The sequence below is a fragment of the Melozone crissalis genome, unplaced genomic scaffold (genome assembly GCF_028551555.1).
Source record: "Melozone crissalis strain CALT ecotype California unplaced genomic scaffold, PUWL_Pcris_2 ptg000027l_1, whole genome shotgun sequence".
NCBI lineage: Eukaryota > Metazoa > Chordata > Aves > Passeriformes > Passerellidae > Melozone > Melozone crissalis.
In genome coordinates this window covers 34,990,560-35,009,925 of record NW_026535805.1, presented here as the reverse complement: position 1 = coordinate 35,009,925, position 19,366 = coordinate 34,990,560, and the positions used below count along the sequence as shown (strand labels likewise).

Genomic DNA, 19,366 nt, shown 5'->3' with positions numbered 1-19,366 from the left:
CTTCAGCTCTGATTTTGGTGCTCAGTGAGCATTAGCAAACCTCCACTCTGCAGCTGTGGATTCCTTGCTCTGCCAGTGGGTGTGGGTGTAATGCAAACCTACTGCATGTGCCATAAAAAATCCCCCAGGATTAATCTGTCAGGTGAGACGCTGTGGGCCTTACTCTTCCACTGAGTTCAGCAGGCTGGCTCACCTTCTTGCCTAGTGTGCTACAAATAAAGAATAACTGAAGTGTGCTCACAATGACTGTGGGGTGGCTTGTACTGGGTTTACAGTGTAACCTGTAACCTTTCTGATGCGTGGAGTTGATCCTTAGCAACTTTTGTGGGGAGAGTATTCTCTGCAATAAATCTACCTCCTTTTGTTTCAGGGGACTCCAGATGTTAACTCCTAGCAGAACTTAATGTTTAGGTGCAAGAGGAAAGTATATTTTAAGGGGTTTGCATCTTCTGGATGCTCATACTGAGATTCAGTGAAGCCTAGAATACCAGTTTTGCTCATTTTTTGTTTTTCTCCATGTATTCTTAACTTTCTGAGAGGGACTGGAGTGATAGCTATACACCTTTTGTACTGAATCTCCTCCTGTACAGCAATCATTTTTAATTTATCCCCATAAGGTCAAAACAATATATAGAGAGTGCAGAGTCTAATAAGAAGTTGAAATAGATAATGGACCTCTCCTGCTTCACTGGAGTTCTACATTCTGCAAAGTCAGCTAGAGGGGATTTCAAAACAGTTAGAAATGTGTATTTCTAAAATAATAAACTGTACCTTAGGAAAACTTCCAAGTCCTGACAGTTCCAAAAGGCTGTATTTAGTGATGCACAAAATAATAAGTGGTCTCATCTAACCCCAAAGTTAAAGTGAACCATTTTAAAGGAGTTTTCCATGGCTTTTATAACTCTTTTCCCCTGACCCAATACACATCTGGTTCTAGTTGGCACCAAAAGAAAGACGTATTTAAATGTCATGACAAAGGCTAATCTTGTATTTCTGCCTTGTTGGGAGACAGGAAGTACTAGAAATCTCATAAGATTCTCCTTGCACATCTATCCACTTTTTAAATAGTCAAGTGATTTACGTAGCTCTGAGAAGAATTCAGATTCTTCTGTTAGCTGAACTGACCCTCTCAACCTCCAGAGGATCATTCATCACTAGGTAGAGTTTAATAGAAGACATTGGAAAGGCTGTTCTGTCCTGCCTCCACGGCTTCAGCCAGCCATGAAGGTCTTGATCTTTTGTATCTTTCTGCTAGGAAATCCAATAAACGAAATACTAGTTAAGGACACTTTTAGGCAGGGGAAAGAAGTGGTGCATTATTCAAGAGGGTAGACAAAGAAAATAAATTTGGTTCAAATCCTGTGATACCACAATAATCTTTACATTTCCTTTACGAGTCAAACTCAGGTAGGTCTGAGTAAAGGTAGCACAATTAAGATAGACATTGGGACTGCTGAATAGTTACCAGTGTTTACTATAATTCATCTATAGAAAACCCAATAAAGTGGGGTTTTATTTTCCAAAAATGGCCTAGTTTTTGATTGCAGTAGTGACACAGCCCCTTGAATGTGTGTGAAGTGCTGGACTGCAAGTGTTTAAGATTCCATGAAAACCAACTGGAATGAGCTGCTGAACTTACTTTCAAAATGATAGATGGTTTTCAAGTGACTTAAACACTTTTGAACATTCAACCCACGAGCCACTTCTACAATGACGCTGCAAGGTGATGCATATGCACTCAGCGTGCTCTTTCATAAGAGGAAACCCTGACACCAAAGCTTGGCCATGGCTACAAGGAAAGGCCCACAGTGAATTGAGAAACTGAACCACCCTGCATGCACTGTGATGTTCAGATCATGCTTCTCTTTATTGCCTTACCACATGCAAAGGAAAAGGCATGCCTACCAGTGAGGGAATACTGGTTTTTCACAAGCCTTATCTTCTCAGCAGGTTCTGCTGGCATCCTTGTGGCAGGACAGAACTCACAGCATGTATAGGTGCTAGTGGAAGAACACGTTAATATTTAAAGTAGGCAAAATACAATCTGTGAAGAATACATTAATTTACCTTTTTGATCTTCTTTTTTTCCTTCTGATGCTGATGCTTTCTCTGATAAAGTGCCATTATTTCCACTGGCTTTTACCACATTTTCTTCCTGTATGGTTTCCTCATCAATGGCTACGGTATGTCCATTTGAAGTTTCAAAATTTACTGTTACATCACCATCTGAAATGAAAATTAAAGAGTCATTGCCCAGTTTAACTACTTACTTAGCACCTACTTACAACACACAGCATCCCTCTGCTTTGAAGCTTCTGTGGAAGAAAAGCAGAAAGACTTACTGAAACGTGAAACATCAGGCTGTAGATCTGCTCTGGAAAGAAACTCTGCAAAGAAACTCTACAGGCTTTCATGTTCCTTGGGTAGACCCTCTGCAGCAGCAGGCTTGGAAGTCCATGCTAGTTTTCTCCTTCATGTCTTCCATGAGTGTTCTGCTCTCTTATCCCTGCAGCTTGGTTTACACAGCAAAGAAATGTGTGCATGGACCACAACAAAGCTGTAACATATTCCAGCATGTTCCAAAAACGGACAATGGGGGGGCAGAGTTGCAGAACTACTATGGTGCATTCCCAGCACGTAAATAAGCCAGGACTTTGGAGAGAACTTCTCAGAATGTATGTGCCCATTTACTTCATAAAAACACACCACAAGGACATCATCCAGTCTTAAGAACCAAGGTAAAGTCTTCCTGTATCAAACATCATATCATAATTAAGTTCTGCAAGTCAAATTCTTTTTCAGCTTTGATGATACTTTACTCACTTACCCAGACTAGCTCAGCTTCAGAGGTTTCCTGATTCTGAAAAAAAACTTATTTCCCTATTTGTCTCTATATTGCTGAAAAGTGCTATTCTTGCTGGCTTACAGCTTTCTCTGTTCCATGCACTTTAAAATTGCTGCTGATTTTCTTCTCTGGTTATTTCTTTCTGCAGGATTCTCTTGCTGTCAATACAGAAAGTAAGCAAATCTACATGGTACCTCTTCTGATTCCTCCCATTGATTCTTCACTAACTGTGGCAATTCCACTTCTCTTCCTTGCTGTGTCTTCTCAGACCTGGATGTTTGGCACTTCCCTGGTTTCAACACAATTATGCAGCCTCTGTCCTGCCACGTTGGTGCCCCCACTCAGGTGATTATTTAATTACCTTCTGCACTCTAACATCGACTTGATTTGTAAAAAATGAGTTCTGCCTTCCTAACTTTGTCTAATTTACTACAGCTGACACTTGTACTTACCTTAACTGCAACATTCAGTTTCTTCAGCTTCTCTCTTCCAGGGTTTCTGAAATCCACTCTTTCCCCTCCGCCTCCACGTGCGACACTGCCACCTCGTATTCACGGCTTGCTTCTCAAACACCTCCTGCCTCCAAGTGGCACTTGCCACTTTCCACTTCATTCTTCTTCACTCCATGTGAAACGCTGTCACTTCTTCACATTTCTTACCTCTCACTTCTCAAGTTTCCATGTAATTTCCTCTTTTAGCTTTCATCCTCATAGCCATTCCTTCTAACTACCTTCACACTCCTCAACTGTCTTTCCTACCTCTCTATTTTTAGCACCTTCAAACTAACCCCATATTCTTTCAAAATGTCCTTAAAAATTACGATTTTCATCAAACATGAAGTACAATGTGATGAAGATAACACAGATCAGATTGATATGAGAGGAAGAAGAGAAAATTGTTCATACTTGTATCCTTTTCTCATTTTGCTCAATCCCTGTAAGGAACTCAAAGTTCCATTCCCTTTAAGAGTGGAAGAGAGGGTCAAGGACACTGCTGACCAAAGCATTCATACTTTTATCACAAATAACAGTATTCATGTTCAGACTGTAACCAACCAGAGAAGTTACCACATTTCATTAACTGTTCCCACTGTAAATACAATTTACAACCTTCAAAGGACAAGGTCACACAGGTCCCCAGTAAAGCATGTGGCAAAACCCACAACAAAGCCACAGATGGACAAACTGAGGTATGGAGAGTTTACAAATCTTGTTTTAAGACAATGACAGTAGCAGAGACAAGTGCAGAAGCCAGCTATGCTGAATGTCATAGTCTGATAATTAGCCAAACTCTGTACGGACAGGGGATGTCACACATCAACAAACAGACCCTTCAGTGCTGAGTATCTATGGGTGTGATACAACCCATACACACTGATACTTTACTGATTCTTCAAATCACACGGAAAAATACAATTTCTAGGAGAAAATTATTTTTTGGAAAATGTGGAGTTCTTAGTCTCCTTGATAAAATGACAAATGGTTTAATTTAAGCTACAGAAAATTATTTTACTCGCTTGACTTTTATTTGATCTATATTTATAAAAGATGAAGAATATTAGAGAGAATACCACTAGAAACATAACTGGATGTAGCATAGAGGTATCTACCTTGGCTTACTCATGCTTTTCAAAATGTAAATTCTGGCTAATGCCAGATACTAAACCTTAGAGCATTTTGAAACAAGTGATTTCTTGCCCACTGTTTTATGCTGGTACCATTTGTGATTGTGGCCTGTGTGACAGTGGTTGGATCCATATGATCCCAGCACTGGTACTTTTTGATACCTGAAATGCATTATATTGATTTTTCTGGGTTCCAAAGCGCTTAATTTTTCAGCCCAAATTTCTCATTTTTTACTCTAGTGGAATAAAAGATGAGCAATTTACTCTTTAGACAGCAGATCTTGACTCAAAAATAGATTTATCACTAATTGGAAAACATTCTGGCAAACAATAGGCAGGAGCCACAGAAGTCACATTACTTACAGGGAGCATTAAAATATTTCAGGATATGACCAGAGGTCAGCTGGGACACCAGTGGCAGAAGCAGTTACAGAACACAAATCCCTTGACTTAACCTCAGTTGTCAGCTAGCCCAAATTACCTCTCACACTTCTCAGTTGGTCTCCTCATACCTGTTTATACTACAAGAAAACAATGCAACAATGGCTTTTTCATATATGTTTAGTGCTTAGTAGCTGAATTCTAGTTAATGTGTTATCACCTTGCTCAGGCATTTCCTTCAGCACTCCCCTTCTTATCAGCTCCTCTCTGCTTTGTCTTGTCGAAATCTTCCTTTCCAACACTAAAGGAAAAGCACAGTTAAGAAAAGATTTATTCTCATACTTCTGATGATTGTGAAAAAAATGTAGAGAACTATTTTTATTTTATAGAAGAGAACTCTTTTTTCCTCTGGTTCTACAGAGGAAGTGGTCTGGGTTTTCTTGGACAGTCGCTGAAAATGTGCCCTGCAATTTCAGGGACTCATATGATCCAATATCTTCAGCTCAGCAAATCTCCTTGAGGCTTCCTTTATGGTCAATGGAAAAAGGTGCTCTCAGGGTGAAATTGAACTCATCCTAGCATAGGCATTTAACTTGTAAAAGTACATTTTTTCCACTGACTAGACTGAGTAGCTCAGTTGGAAATATCTTCACCTGCTTTATACAGGTTTTGAGTAGCGAGACACAAATCCTGCTCAGAGAAAGCAACTCACAGAGTGGCTCTTGTGACATGAAAGCTGTTTAAAGGGAAAAAGGAGATGTAAACAGAAACAACCTTTAACAGAAGCCAGAAAGTTGTGTCCTAAAAGGAAGTAACACCCTCATCGATTGATGCTGGTTGACTTTCATGGAAAAAAAATACACCATCCTGTTTTTAGGTAAAAAAAACCCCAACAACCTCATACACAAAAACCCCAAGACCGTGGCACAAAGCATTCTCATTATTATGTTTATTTCCCATGGGAAAATTGCTGAACAGTTTTATAGGGAAGAGCATTTACAAATGTTAGAATAGAATAGCTCCACATTGCATCCCATCCCCAAACTGATGCAGTGATCTGAGAGATTACTGCAATGATCCACGGGGCGATGGTGCATAATGTTCACAAAATATGAGCATCACTTGTAAAGTCCTGAGTGCCCTGTTAGGAAAAGGTAGTCTCACACTTTCCCATCTTGATTCTGTTTTCATACAGAGATCAAAATCCATGTGACATTTGGACCTCAAGCTGAGGGCATGTGGTGAAGTCCAGCTGTGCTGGACTTCATCCTATTAATGCTATGGGATAGGGTTATTTGTCTCATTAACCAATTCAAACACTCTCTAGGGTCAGTCTAATTGCAGTATGCTGAGTGATAATACCTTGTGCAGTGTTTAATCCCACTTGTGCCAGCCCAGCTGGAGTGGCTCAGCCATACAGGGGAGTGACAGGCTCCTGGGAAGGCAGGGAGAAAGGCAGTTTGGCTCTTTGGAGAAAGCTGCCCTTCATGCCCAGCAACCAGACTGGCTGACCTCAGGTGCCTGAAGGCACCACTGCTTACAGCTTCCCACTCCACTTCTCCACCACTGAAGGGGATGGTTGAACAGAATGACAGAATTTGGGTTTTAGCTGGAAGGGAACTTAAACCATCTCATTCCAACCCCCTCTAAGCCAGGCTGCTTAAAGACCCATCCAACCCGGTCTTGAATGCCTACAGCAATGGGGCATCCACAACAACTCTGGGCCATCTGTTCACTGCCTTACCGTCCTTAAAGTAAAAAATTTCTTCCTAACATCTAACCTAAATCCACCCTCTTCCAGTTTAAAGCCATTTCCCCTTATTCTATTGTTACACACTCTTGCAAGAAGTCCTCTCAGATTCTGTGCTCCCCAAAGTTACAGTACCAGGTTTATTTCTCACACTGCAAAGTGCAGGCATTCAGCAGCTCCTCAACACAGAAGGCATTTCCTCATCAAAACAGCACCAACTCCTGGCAGAAGAGCTGGAGGGAGTAAACATTTTAACCAGTCCAGCTCCAGCTACTCATGCCTGTGAGATCAAGAGCTCACAAATGCAAGCCTTACTGGCTCAAGAACATAAGCTGGCATTAAGTCTGTGTCTATATACTCAGGTACTTTGAGGGATCTGTCCATTAAAGGTCAGAGCTCTGCAGCATTCAAGTCACATGTGACAGCACAAAGGAGCCCATGAGCGCAGCTGCAGACTCTCAGTACAGCCAGCCTCCTTGGGGAGAGTGCGGTAGCCTGAACTCTGATCAAGTTAGGCTGCCTTGGGTCCCACACATAAATTACTCACAAGCTCTTCCAGTTCCTCCCCTGTATATTTTAAAGCATGTGCCGTGTCACACACATCGGCACAGGAACACACCCTAGGCTTGCAAAGAGTTTTTGTAAGGGGAGCAGTCCCACAAGGACTGTCTTAAGAGAGATGGGGGGTCATGGAGACAGAGGACCATGTGGGCAGGCATGGATGGAGCGTCTTGATCTTTCTAGAGAGCAGGTGCATTCACAAGCAGGGTGAAATCTCCTCTCACACAGCCCTGAAGGATGAGCGCTTTACACATGCACTTTATACTTATTTTGTTGCTGGCACTCTAAATATTATTTTATTAGTATTTCAACATTACAAATATTATTTAATTCCCACTCTTTTTTTTTTCCTCTCTGCTTCCTTTTTACATCTCTTTTCTTGGGGACTGTGAAATGAGGTGATCTCTTACACATGTATGGGACAATTCAATGCCACCTGAAAACAACAATGCTTTTTCCATCAAGTTAAGAACATTGGATCAGACCTTGCCCCATCAATGTCTCTCTAGTTTTCAGGATGATATAATTTTTTCAGTTCTACAACACTGAATTAACAACTGTATTGAATTAATTATCATGGGAAATGAAAATTGTCATTAAAAGGCAGGAACCTCTTACACTTCAACTAAAAAACCTCAAAGCATTTCATAAATTACACAGGTTTCATAACAACCCTGAGACATAACTATCTCCATTTCACATATTAGAAAATTTGTGAACAGATAAGAAGCTTAAGTCCCAGTTCTCCATCTTCAAAAATGCTAGCCATGATTGGTGGTTTTATTTAAACTGATTAAGCTCAATTAATTCAGCTTGAAAAGCTAATTTATTTTAAACATTATTGGCCCCATGGAAAAAACATAGAAAAATCAAGCTAGTGATCACCACTAGTACCATAATTTCAATTCATACAAAGAAAAAGGCAGAATCTTAATTTGAATCAAAGTGGCAAAAAAATGTCCCCTTGTATAAGAGGAATGAGCAGCCTGTCAACTTAGGAACTTATACTGGGCATTATTTAGTTAGTCTGGACTCATCATAATAATTTATAGTTTATTGCAGATTATACAATATATTTGGTTTATTTTAGATTGTGCAATATATTTCACATTTACTGTCTAACTTAAAATACAAAAGTATTTTGTGCCATCCTGTCACCCAGAACCATCATTGAAACATTTCCTGACTTCTGAATGCCTGACTTTGTAACTCTATCATTTTAGGAGAGCTTACTGAAACATAACAATAGTCAAAAGTAATTAGCTCAGCAGACTGGTTTGAGATTCTTAAAACTCTGTGCAATTAGGCTGAGTGACCAGCTGATGCTATCAGCACAAATCTTTTCTGCAATGTGAATATAAGAATGCATGTTTATCTATGTGAATATATATATCTCTCTATATCTCAACATATCTGTCATAATTATGATATGTAGATATATATGTGTATATGTAAAGGTGTCAAAAAATATATAACATTTCAACATGAACACCAACATACTGTTTCTAACTTTAAGCAATAATATAATGTAAAGATCAACTTCTCTGTCTGTGTACATGTGTGCATTGAGATTTTTTACAAAGAGATCAGTCCTGACTGTGAGAATAACTGGCTGTGAGTCCTTGCCTACTGAAGAAGGCTGAGGTGAGGCAGGCAGGCAGTCTCCAGTCTCATGATCCAGAAGAATCAGAAAATTCCAGATAAAAATCCTTCCCCTGATGCAGTCAGCAGCAAACTTGCCCTGACTTCAGATGTAACCATCAGAAAGGATGTAAATTTATTGTATTGTATGCAGCCCTCATTTACTCCAGTAAATCTTACTCCCTTCACAAATATTTGCTGTTTTGCCCAATACAAATAATAACAACACTAATAATGGGAACAGTTTACCTCAAAAAGTATTTTCTCTCTCTCTCCTCCGTTCCTCATTCCCACAGAAAAGATTGCTTAGTGATGGTCAGCAGCTGCAAACCTCAGGCAGTCTTAAAACCCATTCTTTGACTTGAAGAGTGCTGTGGGATTCTGGATACTCTCCAGTACTTGGTTTTGTTCTAAGAGAAGCTTGAGAGCATTCCGATTATTAATTTTTCTCTGACCTTGTAAGAGCTAAAATTGCCTTCTGATCCCTCTCTGTATATACTTTTGCAGTGAAGCTTTGAAGTGGCATCTACTTTGTGCCAAGACACAAACTGCTGTCCTTTCCTTCGCAGCAAAACATTGCAGAGGAGAGAAACCCTTGAGATGATGGCATTTTATGTTTGTTTTTCCTTGATTCTGAAAGCCCTCAAGGCAAAAAGCATACAGCCAGTACCCAAAGAACAGACTTTCTGAGATAGAGCGTGGAAAACACGTTGCTAAAGGGATAAGTTCCAACCATGATTCCCACACTGGCACAGATATTAACATCTAACATCTAAACACCCCTCTTTTTTTGATGCTTGTGGTATTTGCTGTTTATGAACATCTTCCAGTTGCTCCTAAGACAAAAAGTGCTCCATGGAACATGTCCTGGCAAGGCCATAGCAAGAACCTATTTCAAAAAGCCAATTGAAAACCCAGAGAAAGTAGTGAGAGTTCCTTCCAATAGCCCACATTCTGTCTTAGAAGAAACCCTTTTTTCAGCTGCAAGTGGATTTACCACGCTGCAGCCCTGTTAGGGGACTGGCAACAAATGAGGATCATGGTGCTCTCTCCCATGGTCCCAGGCCAGGAAATTGGCTACCTGCATGTAAGAGGCAGGCACGCAGACAGCCCCCGCTTGGTCATGAATATAGACCTCTGATTGAGTACTGTGAGGAAGAGGATATCCTGTAGGATTTTTATTTTGAATGGATGTCTTCCCATTTCCTTCTCAAGTTAGATAAGCAAGTTTCTTCTGCTGTGTCACTGAGCAAGCAACAAGGGGCAGCTCGCCACGTCAATGCCTCATCTCAGTCTCCACTGGTCCTGGGTCTATTTCCTCAAGAAATACAGGGAATACTATTTTTATTCATCCCCGAAATTACCATCTAAGGCAGGATGAATGCAATTCAAACTACTTCTCAATTCAAGTTCCAGCCTCACATAAAGCATATACACAAACATAAGTGATCCATAAACAGTTTAAAAGCAAATCAGTGTCTTGAGGGACTACAACATCATGAACAAGATCAGCAAATTAAGTAGAAGGAGTATCTAAGGAGGCACTTTTGAAAATGTTGACCTTAATTTCTTTGTGCTTAATTTCCTGCTTTTGTAAAAGAAATACTAACACCTGCTCTGCCTTGGTATTATAAGAATTGATGTGTCATGCTTGCAAGACTGGATTCAGGCCCTCAGAAGAAAGACAGTACAACATAAGAAATACAACCTTTAACATGAACTTACAGGTATTAGTATTTTTTTTAAATAATTGAAAAATGATACATGTGTTATTATTTAATGGCATAACAGTTTCACACATGCTAATAGGTTTCGAAAGTTTAGGGAATCTCTGTATACATAGCTTATGAATGGTCATTACTCTGAAGAACTTGTTGCATATAAAATCACATACCTGTCCAGGAGAAGCTGCAGAACATTCAGGAGTCATTAACTAGAAATAACTTTGCTTTAGCAACATGACAAAAGTAAAAAAAAAGAAAGCTGAAGGAAATGGGAAGTGATGAAGGAGATTTCAGACTGATGTCTTTTTTTTAATTGCAGTAACAGAAGAAATTGTGGGGGGGTTGTTGCAGGGTATGTGGGAAAATGGAAAGAAAAAAAGAAAAAGGAGAGAAAGAAGGATTTGAAGATCTCAGAAATCTGTTCAAAACTTCAGCTGGCATCTGGAGTGATGAAGACACCAGAGAAAATGGCTTATTTTTCCTTTTTGTGTAAAAGAAGTTTGTTTTAGAAGTTTTGCTGTCAAACCGTAGAACTCCTTGCTGTAACTGTCAGGGGTTGGTATGGGTTTAAAATGTCAAGCAGTGTACCTCTAAGAGTTGAGGGAAGCTACCAAAAACACTTCAGGAGACTAGAGTTGGCTTTATTGCCTACAGCCTTGGAGGACAGAAGACAGAGGGCTTGCACAGTCACAATGAATCTAAAGAGCTCACAGAATTAGATTCAAGTTTAGGAAACCACAACATCATATGTTTGAATCCCAAACCAGAATTTTGGGATTTTTGTAGAGAAAGTTTGGCTAGAGCAGTGACAAAAAGACACACACACACATATATGCAGGGTGGAATTCAGTTTTCTAAACATGGATGTCTACAGCCACTTCAGATGCCCCAGGGTTTTGGGGCTGTCTGCAGAGGGATGACAAATATGATATCAAACCTTCTGGGAGAGCAGCCAGGACACCCAGAACATCTCAGGTGGCCCCAAACAACTATGTTTGGCTAACTAAATCCCAGCCTTTAATACCTCTCTTTTCAGACAGAATATAATTCAATCACAACATTTGATTTCAGACCTTGTCAGTGGAGAAGGGAAGGGCCAGAGCAGCCTCTGTGAAGGCAGGGGTTGCAGAGCTCATCCTCGTTCTTCTGCTGGGCATGGCTACCTCTGCTTCTGCCCCAAACTTCTGTCCCCACAAAGGCAAGGTTTGTTTCATAATTCAAGTCACTGGCTACCCGGAGGACAGAGAGATTTTCCAATATATTTGAGGACATGTATAGTAAACAAATCAGCCGCTTATTTTAGGGGATAGGTTCAAGACAGAAGCTGACCAAGGTTTGGTTTTTCCTTGCCAAGGATCAGTGTTTTTCTGTATGTCAAATACCATGCCTAAATAATCTTTGCCATCTAACAAGTTCAAAGAGCTTTTCAAATACTACTCTGCAAAACCATCACAGTATTTTCTACTCTTTGCCACTAAAGGGCCACAGACATACCTGCTGATGTTTCTCTGAATTTGTCACTGGTCTTCTTCTTCCGCCATTTCCAAGGTTTAAAGATTTTGCCAATGTTGGAGAGTTTGCCCTTCCTCTTGAAGGGGGGAGTTTGGGATCCTGGCGCTGGTCCATCTGAGTTAGCAATTGAAGCCTTGTCCAAACCATCAACTGTACAAAGAAAAGAAATAAAAATAACTGAAGGATGGAAAACAAAATAGTACCAAAAGCTAAACTCCTCCACTACCAGACTGCAACAGGCTGTGTGGGCATCAATGTGGATTTTTCCTGTTCCAGAAGGCAGCCCTGGGCTTCAGTGCTTCTCAGCCCTGCAACTGCAGCTGTGCAGAACTTGCATCTTGTGATGCTCATCTGGTGTATTCGCACAGTCCGGTGGTTTTCTATCACTACAGGAGAATTTCTTCCAAATTATGGTTGGGTGAGTTTTTCCCAATCCATGGTGAAGTTGAATAACTAGCTATCATCACATAGAAAACAAAACCCTTGCAATGTGAAAACAAACTGTTTCTTTTGGGTAAAATTAATCCTTTCTTAAACAAACTCTAAAGATAACTGTTCTGGCAGTGGAATGGGACCAGGTCTGTTTGATATCCCTGGTAATCAGTCCTTCCCAGCACAGCCTGCCATGAGTCAGGCTTCTTACTCACAAAGCGTATTTAACAATAAGCTTTTGAACCGGAGCCAAAACTTATAGAAGGATTTCTTTACTGCAAAAACATATTGAATGATATGAAAGCCAATACTGAGCAAACTTTGAGTTTCATGAACCAATTAAGACTCATCCCACGATGTCCTGTGGAAATCTACTATTATTTATTTCTATTGAAGAATTAGCCTTCCATTTGTAGTCCTGCAAACAATTCCAATGTGCTGAATTTTACTCCTATGAGCAACGAAGTAACTGCCATTACTTAGAGAAACAAAATTAATCATGGGCTTAACTGTTTCTGGCATATAGGCTCTGTAATTGCTTTCATTCATCTAAAAATTCTAATTATAACCAATTCGGAACAGAGTTGATGCCACTCTTAACAGTAGCAATGATAATCATAGATCATTAAATCAGAAATGCTATTCAAAGAAAGAAATACCAATGTCCCCATTTTACAGATGGAAAATATGAGGCACAGAATTGTTAAGTGTTTAATTTTATGTTTGCCAAATAGCTTCCTGAATCCTGGTCTTGTGACCTAACTGCTAAAAAGATACATATTCAGCCACATAATATCATGGTGCAATCTTATTATTCTGTTTCTCAGACAAATGACATGTAATGAATCCTATATTTGTCCTAGGCTTAAGATTGATCCAGGATGTTAAAAACAAAAATAAAAATTTTCTGTGAGAAAGCAGATGTAATGCAAAGAGAGTCCAAAAAACTTTATTTCCAATGTTTTGAAATAAAGTACTGACAAGAAAGATTCATCGTATAATTTCATTGAAGTCTATGAAAAGTAATGATAAACTTCCTCACCTGTGTGCCCTGGAGAACAAGGTGAACTTTAGAGAGATTTAAAATGAGACTGCCTTAAAATAAAGCAGCTCACCCAGCACACCTGAGAAGCCAGGTGAGAGATGACAAGATCACCAAAGGCTGTGGGCAGTTTTGCAGAGAGGCACAGGGCAGCACAAGGAGCCCTGCACAGGTGCCTTGCCTGAAATTAGGGATTGCAATCCCCTATGGAATGCAGAAGTCTCTGCTGGAAACTGTGGATCTAAGGGAGAATTACTGTTATTTGGAGTGTATGTACAAAGACAAGAGAGCAAAATTTATCTCTGCAATTCCAGCTGACATAAGAAGGGATGAGTGCCACAGTTTGCAGCCAGGAAAAGCCAGGTAAAAGAGGTAAGGAAAACACCAGCAGGAGTTGGGTAGTGCAGCACTGGATCAGGTCCTAGGAGGATGTGAAGGCTCAGGCAAACCTCCAAAGCTCCTTCTGGGGCTGACCTCACCCACTGTCAGGAACAGTCCTGCTCCAAGTTACCTCCTGAGTCCCTCCCAGTCAATATTCCCATGGTGCTATGGGATGCAGAAACACACAGTTTCTCTGTGAAATCAGCACCAGTAAATCTAAATACTCAGAAGTGAAGCCATGAAGAAAAGAGACCAGGATCTGTTGGCTGCAGAGTCCTGTCCTGGTGCAGGAACCAGGCAATATATCACTGGCAGAAGCAGTGAGATATCAGCTCAGGGGAGTGAGAGGACACCCACCCTTGAGGCAGCAGGACAAAAGCCATGCTCTTCTCTCCAGTGGCTCAGAAAGGCTGTGCTGCTGGTGTGAAGAGCCTGCATCCTGCTGACAGACAGCATGGGCTTGTAAGCACTGGAACGCTGATCTTTCCAAATGCTCCTGAGTCCTGGAATGCAGCCCATTGCAGGAGACCACTTTCACAAAAACTTCATCTAGATTTTTTCACCCTGTGCCTAGCAGCAGAAATGGAGGAGAATTAGGGCTCCAATAGCTCCTCACAGAGAAATACAGATTTGCAGTGGTCCCTGTTCTGCCCTCTGCTGAAAAACTGGTAACTCCAAAATAATCATATTCATCCTAGCTACAGAAATCTGTCTGCTTCAAACTGAGCAAATACATGAAATTCATGGAAAATAATTCTATTCCGGAAGATTGAAACTTTTGAAAACAGATGTCAACATTAATTCCTTCTGACAATAAAAGGCAATGAGTTGATTTATCTAGTGAGTTCAACAAGTGTTCAAAATTGGGAATTTACTAATCCATGGACCTTGCACCAATTCCCTCATTTGAAATATGTATTTGAAAAGAAGGAATAAGCATAGACAGATATCACAGACTAACTTTAGAAATAATCTAAGATAAAGTAATACCTCTAAAAAAGGGAACCTATTTATATTCAAAAGTGCATATATTATGTGTATACATATATATTCACAAGCTAGCACATTTTATCAATTAATAAGCTATTTAGAAAAAACCCCACAATTTCAGCAAAGATATTTCAGAGCATTTATAGAAAAATCTTTACAAAAGTTACTACTCCTCTTGCTTGAAACATTCCACAGGAAACTGATGCTTCAGATGCACGTTATTTGCTTTACAGGCCATGTACTACTTAAGAATAAAGCGGTGTGTCTTTCACCTCAGAGAACTTATCTACCTTCTATTAATCATTATAAACATTATACATATTCACTGAGGGGCAAAGAAACATCTCAGCTCTCTGAGATTTTGAGGAGCTTGCTGACTTGTATTACTCCATAATTTGCATATATAGTGTCTTGAAGTCCTGCCTTCTTCAAAAACCCAGTGAGTCACTTCGTTGTCTTCAATAAACATTATTAATAAGTTTGCCAGTAGGACTTCTGGCTATAGTATCTGCAGAGTTTACATGACCATATATGATCATATTCCATATATTTGCCATATGTGAAGATTTTCCAGCTGCAGAATCAGCTGGGTGCACAAGAAGGACAAGAAGTGAGGATTTGAACCCTGCACATCGATGCCCCACAACAAGGAGATCTTGCTGCAAAGGCCAACAAGGCTAGCAGGGACACTGCAAAGCTGAATCTTGCCACATGGGCTGTCATCAGATTAAATGTACAAAAAGGACAGCCTCTCCTCAAACTTGTGGGCAGCCAGAGAAGATTAGATCAGCCTGTGGATGACCCTGATATTCCTACAAATGCTTAGAGATGACTGAACATGTCTCATCCCAGGAAGGCTACTTGCAATAAGCATTGTTGATCTCTGTAGCTGCTGAGGAAACATTTTAGGGCTGTGAATGATCTCCAGAGATGCTGTGGGGCTGAGGCAGGTGTGTGAAACCATCACAGTTTTCCCAGGGCATGGTAAAGTTCAAAACTAAGACATCAGCACCGACACACACTAACACTTTTTTCAGATAAGTACTTACAACTAACTTTATAAGAGCAAAATGCAACAGAAGAATGACCCACCAGATCATTTCAAGCAAGTCTAATATCAATTATTGTAAACTAAACTGTGTTTCTGCTGGTTCCAGGCCTTGTGATCAAAATGCAGCAAGACCATTTTTTAAAAACTTTGACTTAAAGAAATTCATGATCAAAAGAAAAGATGACTATATTTATGACTTTGTATGTTCTGTATTTTTTGCTTCTGTATATTTTTTCTCTCGGCAGTGAAAATGAAAAGCCAGCAGAAGAACCTAACCTACACTCCCCTCACCAGCACCTTTCTACACAACTGATCTAACCCAATACTGCTGCAGTACTGGTATATATTTAAGGGATTCTTTCTCACATCAGGGCTGTTAAGTACAAGAGGTGCCAGCAGAATGTCAAGTTCTCTCCTTTCCCCACCATGCTGCACCTTTCATGCTGCAATCCCTTCTCTGACCCACATCAACCAAGGCTTACCCACCTGCACTGCAACTCTGCTCTGGATCCCTGTCATACAGCAAGGTTAAGAGTGGCAAGATGAAGGAAAAGTCCTCCTCCTATAGCTGGACAACATAATCAAGAGGGAAAAAGGCACAGAATCAAGTGCCCCACTGATACCAAGGCACTGAGGTAGCACTGGTGCATAATACATTCATTAGCAATAGCTCTCTTGCAGTATTGCTGTGGGATCACCACACCACTCTTGAAACATGTGAGGAAAACCTTTTCATCCTGTCAGAACACAGGTGACTCAGGGCATTGCCTCATCTAACCATGAATGAATTGAGAAATGCAGCAGAAGGTGCCTTGGTCCCAGTTCAGAGTTACCTTACATGTGGATTTGGATACAATTTCTGAGCTTATTAACTACCAGTTAGCTAGCACAGTTATTTTTTTTCTCTTCCTCCCACAGCACCCTGCTGCCTTGCAGGGATGTGCTGCAGAAGTCCTCTTGGTTTATTGGGATCTCAAAACCTCTTCTGACAACAATATGATTTTCCATACCACCTTGCCAGAGGGCACAGAGTTGGAAATAATGGTTTTTATGCCAGCAAAATCAACATGTTTTTGCAGCTGCCTATTATCCCCAATTAGCAGTAAGTCATCAACTTACTATAGAATATAAGCTGCTTATTCCTCAAGCTTACTGGCAAACTTCAAGACACTGCATGATAAAAAGTTTGATGTAGTCATTGAAAATCAGAAGTCATTCTGACACAATAAATGTCATTTTCCATAAGTATCTCAAATTATTATTTTTCCTGACCTGAACCAGATGGAATTTTTTTTTCTCACAGTTTTGTTTTGTGGGTGGTTTTGTTTTGTTTTTTGTTGTTGTTGGTTTTTCTTAACCTACTTGAGAGGGAAAAAACACAGCTAATCCATGGTGGATAAACTGCTAAATGGAAGAGATACAATCTACCTCCAGGCAGCACAATGAATTGGCATCTCCATGCTTTTGCCTTGCCATACATCTGGAGTTTAACTTTGGAGAAACTCTGTCATGAGCTAATTGCCTTGATTGTGTTTTAATTAAATGAAAGGAAAAAGCTGGAGTTCAAATGTGGGCGGCAGAGTGGTAGTTTCCATATGGAGCTGCCAATGTTGCCAAATGTTAATGGGAGCTCCTGCTGGCAATCAGCTGAACAGGCTGGGCAGTGGCTACTTGATAGGGAGGCTGGCTGCTGCCCTGAGGAGCCAGAGGGAATCCTCCTAGGATAACCACAGCAGGGATGGAGACCATGGCCTGAATACACACAAATGCCTCTGGGGTTGTTGGAATCACACTTGGATCAGCAGTGCCAAAGTCCAGAAATGGCTTCAAGTCTGAACCTTGCAACTCCCACTGCTTCCACAGGCAAAATGTTACCTTGCTGCAGAAAGTCAAACCTGGCAAGAGTGGAAAGCTCAGCTCAAAAGACCACAATCTGTTCTGCCTGTGAGGAGCCCCTACCTAAGCTCTGCAAAAAGCACAGGTACAGCTACACAGGTACTTCAAAGGAAAAGAGGGAAGCCTGTGCTTCCCTGAAATTCATAGCATGGATGCTCAGGGCTCCACGTTTCCAAGAGCCGTGGGGCTCAGAGGGATGCTCAGCCACACTTCTCTTCTGCAGTGTGCAGAGAAGAAATTTGACCAGAGTTCCAAACAATGATGTATTTATTTAGTTCTCACTTTCTTAGCTCTACACCTGGGACTGACTGGCTGAAAAGCTTATTTAGTTATCTGTCTCTTAGGTAGAATGCCCGAGTCCTACAAGACAATGATCCCAGCAAGCAAGCAGGAGACCTGACCTGGGCTTCCCACTAATTACACAGGAAACAGGACATAAAACAGGGTTAACTTTGGGGTTTGACATGTGCTTGCTGCATCACTGTGGTAAAGTGCAAAAAATGTTGCTTTTTCTTTTTCCTGGTCACAATAACTACCTCAGCTTAAGTGCTGGTGGTTGGTTTGTCAGGTTCCAGGCTCTCATTACCACAAATTGTCTCTTGCTAGTGCATCCCAAATGCAGATAACACACTTGTACCCTCCAGCTTCAGCACTACTTTGCAATATAGCTTTCACTCCCATGGGGTTAATTCTACAGGGAAAAAAAGCTAAGTTATGATTGTAGGACACACTGCAGAAACACTAAAAATATCAAAGGCAACACAGCCAGTCAGGGCTGCCCAGCCTCACTGAATTACACTTTCCATGCAGGAACTTCATGGTTCAGAGCTCATCTGCTCTATCTGCACTGGCATCTGAGCTGGGTGTGCTCTACAGCACTTTGAGCACTGCAGTCAGACCTCTACAATCACACCACCTCTCTTCCCAATTGTTTCTTATGTCAAAACACATCAGGGATTCTCTTAAGGTCTGGGAAAAAAAATAATCTGACCTATGTTTGCAATATGCCCACAAACATGTGTTTGTAAATTAATTACTGACATTTTGGCAACATGCAGTCCTTATTGGAACAGCTACACAACTTCTTCCTCCTCTTCAATAAAATGCCTAACTTCCACACTTCCAGCTTCCTGAAGAAGGAACAAGCAAATGCTCAGCCATCCTGTTATACAGGTTTGAAAGCAATCTGGCCAAAAATCTTCTTGCTACCTCCTCTCTCACCCTGAACACAGCTGGCTCCAACCAGAAGGAAAGGGATCATAGGTTTCATGCAGGCTGCTTATTCTTTTTTTTTTTCAACCCCAATACTTGAGGAAAAAAATCAGCAAATAGAAAGTTTCCAGACAGTTACATTTTCCAGATATACGAAACATCATATCAAAGGTCAAAGCAACTCCTCCACAAAAACAGGGGGGAAAAAAATCCAGGCACAATAACAGAGATGGGGGGGGGGGAAAGAAAAAACAACAGCTAAAAGCATTGTACATAAAAGAGCAACATAACTACTTTGACCAACTGAACTGCTAATTGAAAATT

At 40.7% G+C, this 19,366-nt stretch overlaps 1 protein-coding gene across 3 annotated transcripts in view; it reads right to left on the bottom strand.

Moving 5' to 3' along the window:
- PHACTR2 (phosphatase and actin regulator 2) overlaps positions 1-19,366 on the bottom strand; it is a 104,136-nt gene that overhangs the window by 34,242 nt on the left and 50,528 nt on the right. For all 3 annotated transcript variants that reach the window (XM_054279735.1, XM_054279734.1, XM_054279736.1), the window contains exons 2-4: positions 12,021-12,188; positions 5,071-5,151; positions 2,068-2,226 (exon numbers count right to left, since the gene is read on the bottom strand). In XM_054279735.1, coding sequence (XP_054135710.1) covers positions 2,068-2,226; positions 5,071-5,151; positions 12,021-12,188 — 408 coding nt within the window. The remainder of the gene's footprint in view (positions 1-2,067; positions 2,227-5,070; positions 5,152-12,020; positions 12,189-19,366) is intronic.